Genomic DNA, 16385 nt, shown 5'->3' on the forward strand with positions numbered 1-16385 from the left:
TCTTTTAACGTATTTTCAGTTTAATCAGTAACCTGGAAGATTGGGGGGGGGGGGGGTATTTCTAACTTTAATCTCCGAATCCCGAATTTTTTTTCTCATAGGTTAAAAATCAGAATTATTTTGCTTCTCTGTTTTGCCAGTGGCCTCAATCCTCCCGAAATAATCTGGATTGGATTTTTACTGTAAATTTTTATTTAGAAGTTTGCCCCCTGTGAAGTCCTTGGGTAGCCCTGTTGATTGTTACCATGGTAACAGCAGACAGTCGCCGTTTCTTCAGTGTTTGACACGTTTTTAGGCATTTTTAATGAATATAAAGTAATACAAGAGGTGACTATTGATACAAAACTATGTCGGAGTCGCTATGCAGGTGGATGAACCAGAAGCTGCGTTTGTCAAGAGCTTTAGGTACGTGTGACGGAACAAATGCTATCACCTCGTTAACTAAGCTAACGCTAGCTAATGATGACCAGAGCTGGGTCAGAGTAGTGGCCAACAGTAAAGTTACTTTAATATACTTTTTACTCGCGTAAAAATAAAAAGTTAAGACATAAATGACTCAAATGAGACAAATTGTTTGGTAAATGGCTACTCACGTAATGAGTTATGACAGCTGGTTTGATTTGTTTGATTTAATCCGACATAAAGAAATCCAGCATTAAATTCATGTGATTTAAAGAAGGAAGTAAAAGTAAATAATTTATAAACTAGCAGAGGAAGTCAGAAGAAACACACTTCCTAATTGCTCTTATTCACAACAAATCTTTGGAATCCAATACTTTGGTGATTGGTGAAAATATTGATCGTTCCATTTTTGAAATCATTCTTACAGCCTTTTTTCATACCTTCATAAAACTTTTGCACAGCACAGTATTTTAGAACCGCCCAAAGTTCTTCTGTTTGCACTATTTACTGTAGATTTGTTTGTAAACTGTAAATGTGTGTCTGCCTGGTGTTCAGTCAGTGAAGTAGCTGGTACTAATAACCAGAGATTGTACTAAAGTAAGAATACTTTACACTAATATTACTCAAGTAAAATTAAAAGTCAATTGCAGTAAAACTACGAGACAAGGTTACTCAAATAAATGTAACTGAGTAATTGTAACTAGTGACTAGTACCCATATCTGATGTCGAGTGTCCATTGTTGCTTTTGTTGTATCATGATGATGCATTTTGTGTCTAAAACTGAGAAAAGTTTTAAAAATATCATTGAGGTAAGAGCTGCCTTTACTATGGTAAATGCTTTGTTTATTCACAGAGTCCACAAAGTTTGCTAAGGATTTTTCTAATGGTTACCTAATTGGGGAAATTCTTCATAAACATGGGATGCAAGATGATTTTTACTTGTTCTTGAAGAAAAAGTAAGTTGTCCTTTTTTTGAAGGAACTTCTTCTTGTTCTTTTTTTTGTCACTACAAAACAAAGTCCTAATTCTGCAACAAATTTTGTAGTGATCATTATTTTCATAGCTAATCACTTTTTTATGTAGTACCTCCATTGCCAAAGTGAGCAACTTCAGACGGCTTGAGCCTACCTTAAAGCAGCTGAGGATCTCCTTTGACTCAAGTATAGCTGAAGACCTCATGCGGGAGAAGGAAGGTGCTGCCACACGCCTTCTTTACCAACTCTACGCCTCACTTGAAAAGGACGCTGAAGTCAGTAGTGCTGTGATGAAAACTCCCTCTGTCTTTACTACTAATCAAAAGGTTAATAAAGTACTCGTGATTCTGATATTCCTTTAGTTTTTACTCAATGCTTTCAGTTGACATTTGGTCATGATGACTACTAATGTGATTAAATATATATATCAGCCTCCACAGGAGGTGAAACCTCACGCAGGCCTGAAACTTCCAAAACTGTCCCAGCCCAGTGAGGATAAATGCCACCAAGTTGAATTCAATAATTTGATCCCACCCTTCAAGCAAACGAAACCACTCAAAGCTCAAGATGAGACATCCATGAAAAGTACACAAAAAGTGCAACAGACTTTACACCAAACTGAACACAAATCTGTGATTCCACCGATCCAGCAGAGGGAACCACTCATAATACAATATGAGACTGGAATGAAAAGAAAAGAAAAGGTATTAAAGCATTGTTAGTCTTATACATGATCAGTCAGTCATATGTCCATCAGGGTGTACGTTTTTATAGTTTGATGATGTGTGCAAATCTGCGTAACTCTAAATCAGTGTTACTTGTTTCTAAATGCAATAACTTAAACAGGGTATCCGCGGGTCCTTAAAACGTCTTAAAAAGCCTTAAATTTGCTTTTCCAAATTTAATGCCTTAAAAATCCTTAAAAATGACAAATAATCCTTAAATAGAGTTTCCAAAGGTCTTAAATGTCCAAAGACCCAATAAACAAGATTCTTTTTTTTTCTATAAAATTTTTGTGAATTTCAAGTTAGTCTTCAGCATTTTTTGTGTACGATGCTGGCGTAAGCGGAACCGTACACATTCAGTTGGTTGGGAAAGGGGGCTATTTTTAGATGAGCACATTAGCTGGTTAAGCTAGTGGGAGCTTGCGCCATGGGGAAGTGCAAGTTTAATGGTAACTGGATGGCTAATTCCACGTTGGCGACGTGGTTAGCATCGGTTCCAGGCAATAGCTGGAAATTATAGCTTAAATTTAATTTAAAAAATAGCTTAAATTTGGTCAAAATGGCCTTAAAAAGGTCTTAAAAAGTCTTACATTTGGCTCCCTTAAACCTGCAGATACCCTGCTTAAAGAGACTAGCCTGACGAGTCATTCCACGTAGGGAGCCTACGACACGCCCATGTACTTCTGGACCATGGGTCCCTGGAAATAAGAAAAGAGGAATGCAAGCCAATGGGGCTAAAACAGCTATTTCTAATCTCGGTTGATGTGTGCCATGGATTTCACATCCGATGTCTGTGAACTTTAAAAACACATTTTGAAGCCAACAAAGTGCTTATTTTCAAGCTGTAACTAAAGTTAATTTAGGTTTTGTGTGAAAAGTCATGTTGGACTACAAATGTGTCTCATCATACTGACATCGTCAAACCAGACACGGAGAAGAAAACGGCTGTGAGTTTTGCAAGCTTCGAAACAGAAGGAGAATTAAATGTGGGGAACGCCAAAGCAAACAATCTGGCCGTGTGGTAACTCATGGGCCATTCCTATCTGTACCGGGTCGGCCCGGGCCGGGTAGCCCCAGTCGGCCCCAGCCTGGCCCGGTTGATTCCACACATCCTTAAGCCCATGTGGGCTGATTCTACCCACCAATCAGAGGCTTGCTGTAATGGAAGGTGTGGATTTGCTGTCAGCAGTGGGTGTGTTGGCCCTGGTCGGCCTGAAGCAGACCCCTCGAGAAGAGAGCTGAGAATGAGCCTTGGTTGGCCCGGAAAAATACCAGGCCACCCAGATATGTAAACAACCTACGCTACCCGGCCCGGGCCGACCCAGTAGAGATGGGAATGGCCCATTAGTGAGATTCTGCGGTGACATCATACATGCCACTTCTGGTTTGTAGTGTTTTTATTTGTGAATTTTTACAAACTAACAAATCTCAAAATACGTGGCAGACATAGTCGAAACTCCCAGAATTTATTTTCATTTAAATTAATGTACAACATATGTGTGATTCAGGTGTAGAGGAAATCAGACTAGAGAAAGGCTCTTATAGCCTGGTTCACTTGCATTCGTTTTTTCGTTGTTCCATGGACCCATGAGCCGACCAGAAGGGGAGGAGACTTTGGTTCCTATAGTCTGATCACGACCCAAAGACAGATCTCAGTGGTGGAGCGGGATCTACGATTCTCTTTCAAATTTTCTCCACATGCTTTTGGACAACGAACAACGTGACATACTCAGTCTTCCATACACCGTCGAAGAAGACGCATACACAACTTTTTTACTTTACCTCTATCTGCTCTTGACTCAAAGAAAAGCCCAATGCTAAATAGTCCGAAGTTGATTCCAAAGCCGTTTCAAACAAGCCATCGCCATCTTTGTTGTTTCGCTCTGTCGCAGTAACATCCCGCCCACCAAATCGATAGAGAGCTGTAACTGTCAAGGCACAAGACTGTTTGGGCCTTCTGATGCTTGTGGGGCTAGACCGACATGCAGAGCAAAATCATTTTGTTTCAGCGACTGTCTGTCCAGATTTCTAGGCTACGTGGAGACAGTTTTAAAGACAATCATAGATTCCACTCCATGACCGAGCTCTGTCTATGGGTCATGGCCAGATTATATACATATATAGGATGCTTGCAGGCTATCTTAATGCAACAAACACTGTTGCATTTCAGATTTCCTTTCATGTCTGATCTCATTCTGGTGTTTTTTTGTTTTGTTTTTCTGATGATGCTTTATACAGGAAGTTCAGACTGAAATAGTCCAGTTTGCGGAAAGTCAGAGGAAGCTAGGTGCTACTGCTTCCACGTCAAGGTGAGAGGAAATAAATATCTCACTAAACAAATACTGCATTTATTTCTTCTTCTGTTTAATAATGTCTTTAACCTAATTTTATATCTATCTCTAGTGATCGGCTTTTCCGTGATGCTTTCCGTGGTGGCATCACAGAGCGCTGTAAAGTTCCTGGAAGTGGGAATGAGTCGAGTTTCCAGTTTAATACCAAGTACATTCAGGGGATCCGACACAGGCTGGATGAGGAAGCTGTTGCTTCTGAGCGGAGAGAAAAACACATAAGCAACTTCCTGGTGCAGCAGTTAAAGGCACTTGAAACTCGACAGGTCAAACAGCATTATTCTATTTGATATGAAAAATTACCCCTAAATGAGATGATTGAGTCAGTATAATGTGGTCTGCTTCAGTTTTTTTTAGGGTTTAAAGTAAAAATGTTGTAATAGAGTATAGGCCTACACCCGTTTATGTCTTACTTAAGGCCGTAGCGTGTCCCTCCCAGAACTGACTAATACAAAAATATGTGGGCCAAATAAATGCCGCTGAAAATAAGTTTATTTATAAACTCAATTTTTGCTTCAGCATATAATAATAATAATGCATTGAACTTATATAGCGCTTTTCTAGACACCCAAAGACGCTTTTACACACTCTCATTCATACACTGCTAGTGATGGTGAGCTACTTGTAGCCACAGCCGCCCTGGGGAGGTCTGACAGAGGCGAGGCTGCCATTTGGTGCCGTCGGCCCCTCTGACCACCACTAACACAGGCAAGTTGGGTGAAGTGTCTTGCCCAAGGACACAACAGCAGGATACCCCTGGCGGGAGCTGGAATCGGACCCCATGACCCTCCGATCATGAGGCAACCCGCTCTACCACCTGAGCTACTGCTGCTGTATATGTTAGAAACACTGTCAATTAAAATTTTATTCTGTTTCATTTAATGACGACCTGAAATGACACTCCTTAAATATGAAACAAATGTACATATATTTTTTAAGGAAGCCTTTTGATTTAATGAACATTTTTTTCTATTAACTAAAGCCATGTCGTCGTCGTCATCTTCCTCCGCTTATCCGGGTCCGGGTCGCGGGGGCAGCATCCCAACTAGGGCGCTCCAGACCGTCCTCTCCCCGGCCACCTCCACCAGCTCCTCCGGCAGGACCCCAAGGCGTTCCCGGACCAGATTGGAGATGTAACCTCTCCAACGTGTCCTGGGTCGACCCGGGGGCCTCCTGCCGGCAGGACATGCCCGAAACACCTCCCCAGGGAGGCGTCCAGGAGGCATCCTGACCAGATGCCAAAACCACCTCAACTGACTCCTTTCGATCCGGAGGAGCAGCGGTTCTACTCCAAGTCCCTCCCGAATGTCCGAGCTCCTCACCCTATCTCTAAGGCTGAGCCCGGCCACCCTACGGAGGAAACTCATTTCGGCCGCTTGTATCCGCGATCTCGTTCTTTCGGTCATTACCCAAAGCTCATGACCATAGGTAAGGATTGGGACGTAGATGGACCGGTAAATCGAGAGCCTGGCTTTCTGGCTCAGCTCCCTCTTCACCACGACAGATCGGCTCAGCGTCCGCATCACTGCAGACACCGAACCAATCCGCCTGTCGATCTCCCGATCCCTCCTACCCTCACTCGTGAACAAGACCCCGAGATACTTAAACTCCTCCACTTGAGGTAGGACCTCTCCCCCGACCTGGAGTTGGCAAGCCACCATTTTCCGGTCGAGAACCATGGTCTCAGATTTGGAGGTGCTGATCCTCATCCCAGCCGCTTCACTCTCGGCCGCGAACCTACCCAGCAAGAGCTGAAGGTCAAAGCTTGATGAAGCTAGGAGGACCACATCATCCGCAAAAAGCAGAGACGTGATTCTCCTGTCACCAAACTCGACACACTCCACACCACGGCTGCGCCTTGAAATTCTGTCCATAAAGGTAATGAACAGAACTGGTGACAAAGGGCAGCCCTGGCGGAGTCCAACCCTCACCGGGAACAGGTCCGACTTACTACCGGCTATGCGGACCAAACTCACGCTCCTCTGGTAAAGGGACTGTATGGCCCTTAACAGAAAGCCACCCACCCCATACTCCTGGAGCGTCCCCCACAGGGTGCCCCTGGGGACACGGTCATAAGCCTTCTCCAAATCCACAAAACACATGTGGATTGGTTGGGCAAACTCCCATGCCCCCTCCATCACCCTTGCAAGGGTATAGAGCTGGTCCACAGTTCCACGGCCAGGACGAAAACCACATTGCTCCTCCTCTATCTGAGATTCGACTATCAATGTTTCTTATCAGATGAAACGACTACAAAGTCTATCATCGACCTGCGACCTAGGCTGCCCTGGTACCAAGTGTACCGATGGGCATCCTTATGTTCGAACATGGTGTTCGTTATGGCCAAACTGCGGCTTGCACAGAAGTCCAATAACGAAACACCACTCGAGTTCAGATCAGGCGGGCCGTTCCTCCCAATCACACCCCTCCAGGTCATGCTGTCATTGCCCTCGTCAGCATTGAAGTCCCCCAGCAGGACAATGGAGTCCCCTGGTGGAGCACTATCTAGCACTCGTCCCAGGGACTCCAAAAAGGGTGGGTACTCTGAATTGATATTTGGCCCATAAGAACAAACAACAGTCCGGACCCGTTCTCCGACCCGAAGGCGCAGGGAAGCTACCCTCTCGTCCCCCGGGGTAAACCCCAACACACAGGCAGAGAGTCTTGGGGCTAACAAAAAGCCAACCCCAGCCCACCGCCTCTCACCCAGAGCAACTCCAGCAAAGGAGAGTGTCCAACCCCTCTCAAGGACTTGGGTTCCAGAGCCAATGCTATGTGTCGAGGTGAGTCCGACTATATCTAGCCGGTACCGCTCAACCTCTGCCACAAGCTCCTGCTCCTTCCCCGCCAGCGAGGTGACGTTCCATGTCCCAAAAACCAGTTTCCTTGTCCGGGGATCGGACCGCCAAGTCTCCCACCTCGGTCTGCCATCCGATCCACACTGCACCGGACCCTTCATGTTCCTCCTGCGGATGGTGGGTCCACAGTTGGAAGAGCCCATGTATCCGGTTTGGGCTGGGCCCGGCCGGGCCCCATGGGCGAAAGCCCGGCCACCAGGCGCTCGCTTACAGGCCCCAACCCAGGCTTGGCTCCAGGGTGGGACCCCGGTAACCCTCTAGGCCGGGTACTCCGACTCTTTGAATTTACATCCATGAAAGATCCTCTGAAAAGCCATGTGATTATAAAATTAGTAAGATTACACATTACACTGTGTGAATGGGTGAATGACTGAATGTGTTGTAAAGCGCCTTGGGGGGGGGGGTTCCAGGACTGTAGAAGGCGCTGTATCAAATACAGGCCATTTACCATTTACCATTACTACGCCCATGATCTTACCAAAATCATAGACTAGACATCTTAAGACTTAACCAGATGAACAAGGTTCTTCTTCTACTGCAGGAGGCTCAGCGGGACGAGCTCATTGTGAGGCGCCTGACCCGACACTCTAAACTGGAGCAGCGGTTAATTTCTCAGCTGATGCAGGTCCACCGGCAGAAGCAGGTGATACAGGATCACAGTGAATATGGAGAGCAGCAGCGTCAGCAGAGAAGGGAAAAGGATGCCCAGGAAGCTCTCTACAGGGAAATGGTGAGAAAGCTATTCAATTCAATTTTATTTAAAATCACGACAAGAGTCGTCTCAAGGCACTTCACATAATAAACATTCCAATCCAGGTCAGTTCATTAAGCCAATCAGAAATAATGTTTCCTATATAAGGAACCCAGCAAATTGCATCAAGTCACTGATTAGTGTCAGTGACTTGATGCAATCCTTATACTAAGCAAGCATAAAGCGACAGTGGAGAGGAAAACTCCCTTTTAACAGGAAAAAACCTCCAGAGAATCCTGGCTCAGTATAAGCAGCCATCCTCCACGACCACACACACACACACACACACACACACACACACACACACACACACACACACACACACACACACACACACACACACACACACAAAGCAATGTTTCTATGGCTACATTGTGATTTCTTAGTAAATATTCTATTTGGTGAGAGATAAACTTTATTGTATTTATCCTAGTGAATCTATAATTAAACAGGTAAACTAGTAGTAGCACATCCAACGTCGAGGAAAGCAAAAAGTTATTATCAGGAGAGGGAGAACGTTTTAGTGGTTAGCAGCAGTGTGCTAGTCGATGGCCCCCTCCATGAGGCCACCACAGCTCAGCAGAACATCGTTGTTGCTTCTTCTGGGGAGAAAAACACTTAGAGAGAAAATAAAGTTAACAGCTGAAATAGCAGGAAATAATACAGTTAAAGAGCAGATTGTAGAAGAAAGCAGTAGAGTGTGAAAAGTGTTCTGTGTATCCTCCAGCAGTCTAAGCCTATAGCAGCATAACTACAGAGATATTGAAGTTAATAGGTTTGGGGGAAGAAAAATGCTAGATTAATTAAATAAATTAGTGCATTAATCAGTTAGTATTATCATTATTCATGTTGTTTATTATCCTTAGTTAAAACTGAAAATAAATCCAAGAACATTTAAATCAAGCCTTGATTCACAGACTCCTTCTTTGTGCCTGGGCCCGGTGTAGGTTCTGTCCCAGCAGGCGGAGCTGGCTCGCGAAGAAGAAATCAGAAAGACGATTGAATTCTTTCACAAGAGTGCTGCTGAGCATGCTCAAAGAAGACAGAAGAAGCACTTTGATGGCTTTAAGGACCTTTTGTTGCAGATAGTTGACTTGGCAATCAACGTGGGACAATATCGTCAGCTCATTGAAAAGTATGGGATATGTTCTTACGAAACACATCAGACACCTACAAACGGTGTGACCTCCAATTCAACCTATCGCTCAGACAGTAAATGACTAATTGTGTTTTTTATTTACAATATGTTGTATTTTTTTAAAACATTTTGAAATGTAATCATCTGAAAGTTGTGAATTTGAGTATATATGTTCCAAAACTCAAATTCAGCGAGGCAGGCTGAGGTATACGTGTGTGCATCTTAATATTTCTGTCATTCACTCATGTGTGGTTATAAAATGGAGAGATTTATTCAGATGGCACATAACACACACAGTAATACTTCAGATATTATAAAGTGTGTGCAAACCTCGTTCAGATCTGTGATCTCATTTACCCACAATTTAAATCCTGTCTTGACTTTCTGCATTTTGCACGCTTTCATGTCCAGTTTGATTCCATATAAGCTGATGAAAGGGTGGATGGAATTATTCATCAGAGGTCTACCTCTTTATCAGCCAGTAAAAGGCAGCCAACAAGAGATCCAGAGTTCTGCTTCACTGGACTCTGTAGAAGTTAGGAAACAGGAGATACTCAACAACCTGGACTATGATGAATATACTGTGAGTATGACCCCGTTGGTACAATCATTTTAACCAGTCGTGTCTGTTATTTAGCATACATGCTAATGCAAAAATAGACCAATTAAGCTACGAACACCAACACGTTTGTTCTTTTCTAAATGGATCCCAATTTGTTTTCTAGAATATGTCAGGGGAGTGGGCCTTGGCAACGGAGGCAGAGACGCCAAACTTACCACAAAGTCACACATACTGTGTTGAGCATGTTGTCCAGAAGCTCAAGGAGATTGTTTCTCCACCCGTTGTGGAACCAACCCCACCTTTATTACCTAACGTCACCTTCAAGGCCTGTGTGCTGGGCAAGTGTTTCTCAGGCAAGACTACCTGCCTAGTCAAGATCGCTGAAGGTATCTACTCTAATACCGAATCTACCGAATGCACGTTTAAAAAGCCGTGGAGAAAGGGCTTTCTCTGTCTGTGCACCCAAGCTGTGGAACGCATTACCACTGCTAGTGAGGCAAGCACCAACAGCTAGCATTTTTAAATCACGCTTGAAAACTCACTACTTCAACCTAGCGTATACCACATAATTATGAACCTCACTTACAACTACATTGGTTAAAAATGGAATTAACAACCTCAACTTCCGTATTATTGAGGTTGTTTTTTAAAATGTTTTTCTTATTTTTTATTCTCCCTGTCTTTTATTGATTTTTAACTGTTGGTTTTAGGAATTTTGTTGTATTTCCTTTTTATCTTTTATCTCTGTTCTACATGACTGTATAACGCCGGTTTAATTAACTAACATTTTTAGTGTACAGCGCCTTGTTTGGTTGTAAGCCCTTGTTGAATGCGCTTTATAAATAAAATTGGAATTGGAATTGGAAAAAAAAGAGAAGAAATCAAACAGAATATGTCACCTTCTTTACTGAAAACGTACCAATCGGTCCTCTGTTTCTTAAGAACTTGGTATCTGCATCCTGTCGGCTGAAACTCTGATCGAAGAGGCACTGAAGGCTTACAAATCTGAAGAGGTAAATAAGTTATAGTTTAGTTTTTACTGCAAAACATGAATTTATACACATATGTACGTTTTAACAATTTTATCCGTGTGTCTGATATAGCTGTGTAAAAGCTCCATTACAGATGCGCTGTTAGTAGACGTTATGGTACGAGCAGTCAGGTACTGCCATAAAGTACCCTACGATATATTTGTCAAATTAAAATAAAACAATTAAACAAACACATAAATATTTCCTGTCTTTCTTTAGTCAGCTTCCAGCCCAGTCAGATTGGATCTTGGATGGCTTTCCGTATAACATCGTCCAGGCTGATCTACTGGAGAAAGCCCTCGGAGGGTCTGTAGATGAAGAGGATGAAACAGCGGACCTCGCTGAAGATCCAGATCCACTCGAACGTCCGCCGTGCCCTGCACCGATTCTGGACTTGGCTCTCCTGCTGGATGTCTCTGATGAGTGTGCGGTCAGACGAGCACACAGCCATGGTGGTATGTCGTGAACGCATGCACACACTGACTGTGTGCGCATGCGTACGTTTTGTGTTTACGAGACCCTTCTTCCTTCAGATGCTACAATCTCCCAACCCACAGAGAAGATTTTGTATCTCTCTGACATTCAAAGCAGGTAACATGAGGGGAACTGATGCAACACATCTGCTCCATGACTTTAAATGCCCGTTTCTATAACCTGATGTCCTCTTAAAGAATTGTAGCTTTCCACGAAGCCTGGCCAGAGCTGGAGAGATGGTTTGGTGAAAAGCAAAACATTTTGCTCCGTGTCGGTGGAGATGAAGGGGACCTTTACAGCATGGTGAAGTCCGTCCTGGAACAAGCAATCCAAAAAAAGCGTGAAGGTAATTGAGACGCTGATGAATTTGTTCTGTCCCTGCATGCCTTCATAAGCAGAAGCTAAATATTTACCCCCATCATTGCAACATACTCCTTTTGCAGATTTTACCATCCCCTGAGATATATGTGGTATTTGACTCTACAGAGGTTTTAGGCACTTCCTCGTCTCACGCAATCCAACCACCAACTCTTCCTAATGAGGAGCGTGTCCCTACAGAATCCTACTCCGGCTTTAAGGAGGGAAAACCTCAAAGTAGGTTACCACTATATGTGGCAGTGTGAGCATCCTGTCACAGCGTCCTGATTGATCATGCACCCTGGCTACTTGGCCAAGCGGGATGTCCCTTTGGCTGACTGGTTTGTGCGCGTGACTCTCACCTGGGAGTCTGGGGTTCGAATCCCGCCTGGGCCCTCGTTTCTCCACCTTGCCACCAGTGGCGGCTCCTGAAATGTTTTTCTGCAGGTGTTATGAAGGAGCTAGTCTTTTTATTGAGGGTGCTATGAAGGAAGTGGTCATGCGTACCTATTGTTCTCTAAAACACCTTCAACACTAGCAGATACACATGCGTGCACAACACCTCAACAACACCTGAAACAATCATTAATATACATCATAAACATATGAACAATCGCTGACTTTTCCATGAAATCATAAACACATACAGCCACACAGAAAACCATCTATAGTGTTGCAAGGTTAGCTAACATTAGCGTTAGCATTTCTAGCTGCAAAACCCTGGACCGCTGCGGCGGTTGAGGGTTGACTCTCTACATCCAGATCCGTAGGTTTTTGTGGGTCTGAGATCACTTCCAAACATTCATTTGTTTCTGACTGAACCCGTGGAAATGTGGGCAACAAAAACCGATCCATTTTATCACTCGCTAGCTCTACCTTTCACTCGTTCGCAGGTGGAAAATGAGGTCAAAGGTTAACATCAATTTCCTGTTTTGGTTTAAGTTTTTACTATTGATATGATAATTTACTGATTATTTTTGTTTTGTATGTTAAATATTATCACATCCACACGTTCAATTAAAATTAAATTGTAAAAAAAAATCTAATATTTGCTTGGGGGTGCAATGACTAATCCAGGGGTAGCTATAGCGCCCCCTAGTGCCCCCCCTGGCACCACCACTGCTTGCCACATATAGTTTTGCATCACAAATGTATCAAAAGTGCCCTTTAAGTACTCACATCAGACACGAGTCACACACAAATGACCACACACGGCTTGCTGCCACAGCAGTTTTATTAACAGTATTGTTGCTTTTGGCTGCATCCTGCAGTCTGTGTCCCTTGTTCCTTCCTCAGGGGAAAAACTTGTCGTCCCCTGTGACTTGTCAATATAAGCAGGTCGGCTTGATTAGTTATTGCGGCAGCTGATGTGCTGCTTGTCCGTCCACCGCTGTCTCACCCAGCTCTCTCTCCACGCGACTCACTGCACCGCCGCCGTCATTTATATGATTAACTAACAGAGCTGTCTGGAAATGTGTCACTTTCCTCAGTGTGCTTCGAGTCCACTCAGGGGGTCCTCCAGAACCAGTCAGAGTCTACCTGTTCAACCCCAGCTTCACTTTTTCAGCCCAACGCGGAGAACCCTATTCCTTTGGTAGGAAGTAACGTTTATATTCTCCTGGTTTTGTGGATGTTAGGAAATTTACTTTGAAATGTTTTCTCAATAAGAGTTGATGTTTATTGCTTAAAGGTGTGGAACACAGAAACAAACATTTTTTTTAATTATTAGTTCTGATTATAATTGGTCACTGAATAAAAATCGTCTTCTATCTCATGCATTAGCTTCTGATAGAATATAGACGGTGAAACTCTAGAATTAGAAAATCCTGACAGATCTACGTCACACCGTCACTTAACATTCATGGACTCACCCATCTTGGCTTGTGACGAGGAAGGCTGTTGTTGGTTTAGGGTCGAGGAAACAGCAGAGAACGTCTCAACTAGTAGAAGCTAATCATTAGCATTAGCATTTGAACATCTTAGGTGTGTTCTTGCTGTGTCGTTCTAATTCCATGTTGTCGTTCTTTTTTAAAACACAGAAACGGTTTTGTTACCTGTTGACGCTACGTTTCGCCGACGGCTGCCGGCTTCTGACGAAGAAGCCGGCAGCCGGAATTGGTGTCAGTTGGTGTCGTAAACCACCACTGTCTGCCATCTATAATCCAGTTTTGAGATCCCTTCCCAGATGCCTCAATGCCCATACATATCCTGGGCCATCTGACCTCAGGAATTCACATGATAGGGTGGGGCCAGGCTTCACAATGAGCTCACCCGAAACTCTGGCTGAATAGGACCCACACCCACCCTCACACCTGGGCTCATGTGTTTATGTAGAAGATCATCAGGGGGTCTTTTGTTCCCTCTTCGGGGGGAAACTCCCACGGGGTTTAAATCTGGGACTCTCCACCATTTGACCTTAGAACTGAAGAAGCCTCACGGATGAGGGGTGAAACATCTTCAAGCAACTCAAAGAAGTCCAGACGCTTTTCTTTCAAAGCTCCTTAGACTACAATGACCTGGATGACTGAGAACCTTCACAGACATCCCTATCCTCCTTACATGATATAGATAATCTTGGTTAAATGTGAGGTTAAACTGTTTTTATATGTTTAATAATCGTTTCCAGTTACCTTCCCTCTATTTTACGTGTTCCTCTTCTCATCTGTTTCTAGGAGACGGCAGCATCCCTGTACTCATTCTGGGACGATGAATGCAAGTCTTATGAGAAAAATATAAAACAAGTATTGAAAGATCTGCGCTCACAACTCATCAATATTGATCAGGAAACTTTCATTACGAGGTATTTTATGTTAGGGTTTGTAACATCGACATATAAATATTGGACAATGGGTTTCCATAGCCTCCAATATCACGTTTTTGAGGCTAAATGGGAGGTGGCCACCACCGCCATTTTGACCGTGTCACAGGTTCCGTCAAGCCCAGACAATCCCACAAAAGGGAAGAGAGGTGGAGCTGAGGGTGGGGCTGTAAGGCTGGGATCAACTGACGACACCCGGTCGAACTAGCTACAAGCTAACCTGAAGCTAACCCAAAGCTAACACGGAGGTGGGAGCTAAGCTAACGTAGGTAGCAACCTAGCTACAACCGGAGTTAACTGTGCACAACACCAGAGCTTCTGAGTCAGAGATACGCCGGGCTGACCGCTGGGTAAAACCGGGTGGAACACAGAGGTCTCCGAGACCTCCACAAGCCGGCAGCCGCACAGCAGACAGAAGCCGCGATCAGACAGAGATGCGCCGAGCTGCGGGGAGGGGAGAACGGGTGGAAAACATCAGTCTCCCGAGAGCTCCACAAGCCGATAGTCGGAACCCAGCTCCACCAACATGTTATATTTCAACTCATTTTCTAAAGTGCAGCATTATGTTAAATGCACTGGGTTTTACCCTATTACATTTAAATTTCATGGTTAAACAGTACATGTTAAAATCTAAGCTCAGCTCGGCAGTGACCTAAAATACATAAATATAATTTTACTTACAGAAAAAAATGAAGTGGAGACTCCTTGGACGCTCTATTAGTGCAATTAATGCCACAGCAAGTCATTTTGTCCAACAATTGCACAAAAAATATCCAAAAAAGAAAACAAAAACACAGAGACTCAAAATCCCGGAGCAGTTTCCAAGCCAGACCGAGGCTCAACTGAGGCCTTTCCACGGAGCTAGCTCTGCGGTCACGTGGGTCTGATGCTCATTAATTATACAGAATTTTAGGCTTTTAATACACTTAAACAGAAGAGTGAGAAAAAAATTCACCCCCCTCAGAGTTGTCATGAGTGTAAACTAGATCATTTAAACCAAAAACATGTTTTGCTACCAGGCTGTAAACATGTTTATTTCTGCTGTGAAATTGGTATTTTTAACATGGGAGTCAATGAGGATTTGCTCCTTCTGACACCAGCCCCTAGTGGATGAGGGTGGAACTGCAATTTATTTCACTTCCGGGTTGGCCTCAATTTTTGAGCCGCATTGTGGGGGCTTGGTTTGTAAACACGTGTAAGAATGCGACATTTAGCATTTTTTTTGTCCTAATCTGTGCCAACACTTCCTGTCATCAGTAATTCCAGACTTGAAAACATTGCTCTGCTTTATTTATGACATGCAGCTGGATGATGAGAGAGAACGAAAAAGTTTTACTTTTTTAAATACAAAATAGTGTTTTCCTAATTTTCTGTTTGGTAGAAGATACAAACATCACTTTGGCTGCTCTGAGTTAAAGCAGGAGTTGGTCAATCTGCCGCAGACGGACTTCGCAAGCATACACGATGACATAAGAGGTGGCGAGGATACCAAAGCAGAGGAACATCTGAGACTGGATGTAGGAGGACTTTGTGAAATATTGTATAATTAGAAGGTAATATGCTATTTTTTTCTTTTCAAAAAGAAATACAGAAACATTTGTTGTGTTTTGATGTGATGAGCAGCTACAGGCAATTGACCATGAATATGAAAATGAGCCAAAGAGCATTAAAGTCAGCAGTAAGAACTGGCTGGAGTTCCACACCACCCTCCTCATTACCTACCACTCGGAAATGATGCAGGTAAGCTCACAAAGTCTGAGTACCAGCTTGGAGCATTTTAACTGCCTGTTTAAATGCAAAGGTTTGAATTGAGTGGTTCCACTGTACAGGTGGAGCTGAACCATTTCTGGGAAACAGTCTCCTTTCTAAGAGTCTACTATTGGAGCAAGCCTAGACTTGAGCCACTTAAGGCCACTTCCAAAAGTAACTTCCTGCTAGAAACTTCT

At 43.7% G+C, this 16385-nt stretch overlaps 1 protein-coding gene across 1 annotated transcript in view; it reads left to right on the forward strand.

The window, feature by feature from the left end:
- Nucleotides 1-51: 51 nt before the first annotated feature.
- Nucleotides 52-16385, forward strand: part of spef2 (sperm flagellar 2) — a 20982-nt gene continuing 4648 nt past the window's right edge. The window contains 19 exon segments of the mRNA XM_070546171.1: nt 52-405; nt 1257-1359; nt 1487-1703; nt 1809-2081; nt 4341-4411; nt 4506-4716; nt 7850-8038; nt 9007-9194; nt 9609-9780; nt 9923-10145; nt 10702-10772; nt 10863-10921; nt 11010-11381; nt 11462-11610; nt 13112-13215; nt 14294-14421; nt 15821-15956; nt 16063-16179; nt 16269-16385. The exon segment at nt 16269-16385 is cut by the window's right edge and continues 23 nt beyond it. Coding sequence (XP_070402272.1) covers nt 348-405; nt 1257-1359; nt 1487-1703; nt 1809-2081; nt 4341-4411; nt 4506-4716; nt 7850-8038; nt 9007-9194; nt 9609-9780; nt 9923-10145; nt 10702-10772; nt 10863-10921; nt 11010-11381; nt 11462-11610; nt 13112-13215; nt 14294-14421; nt 15821-15956; nt 16063-16179; nt 16269-16385 — 2958 coding nt within the window. The 5' untranslated portion in view covers nt 52-347.

The sequence above is a fragment of the Nothobranchius furzeri genome, chromosome 17, assembly GCF_043380555.1.
Source record: "Nothobranchius furzeri strain GRZ-AD chromosome 17, NfurGRZ-RIMD1, whole genome shotgun sequence".
Lineage (NCBI taxonomy): Eukaryota > Metazoa > Chordata > Actinopteri > Cyprinodontiformes > Nothobranchiidae > Nothobranchius > Nothobranchius furzeri.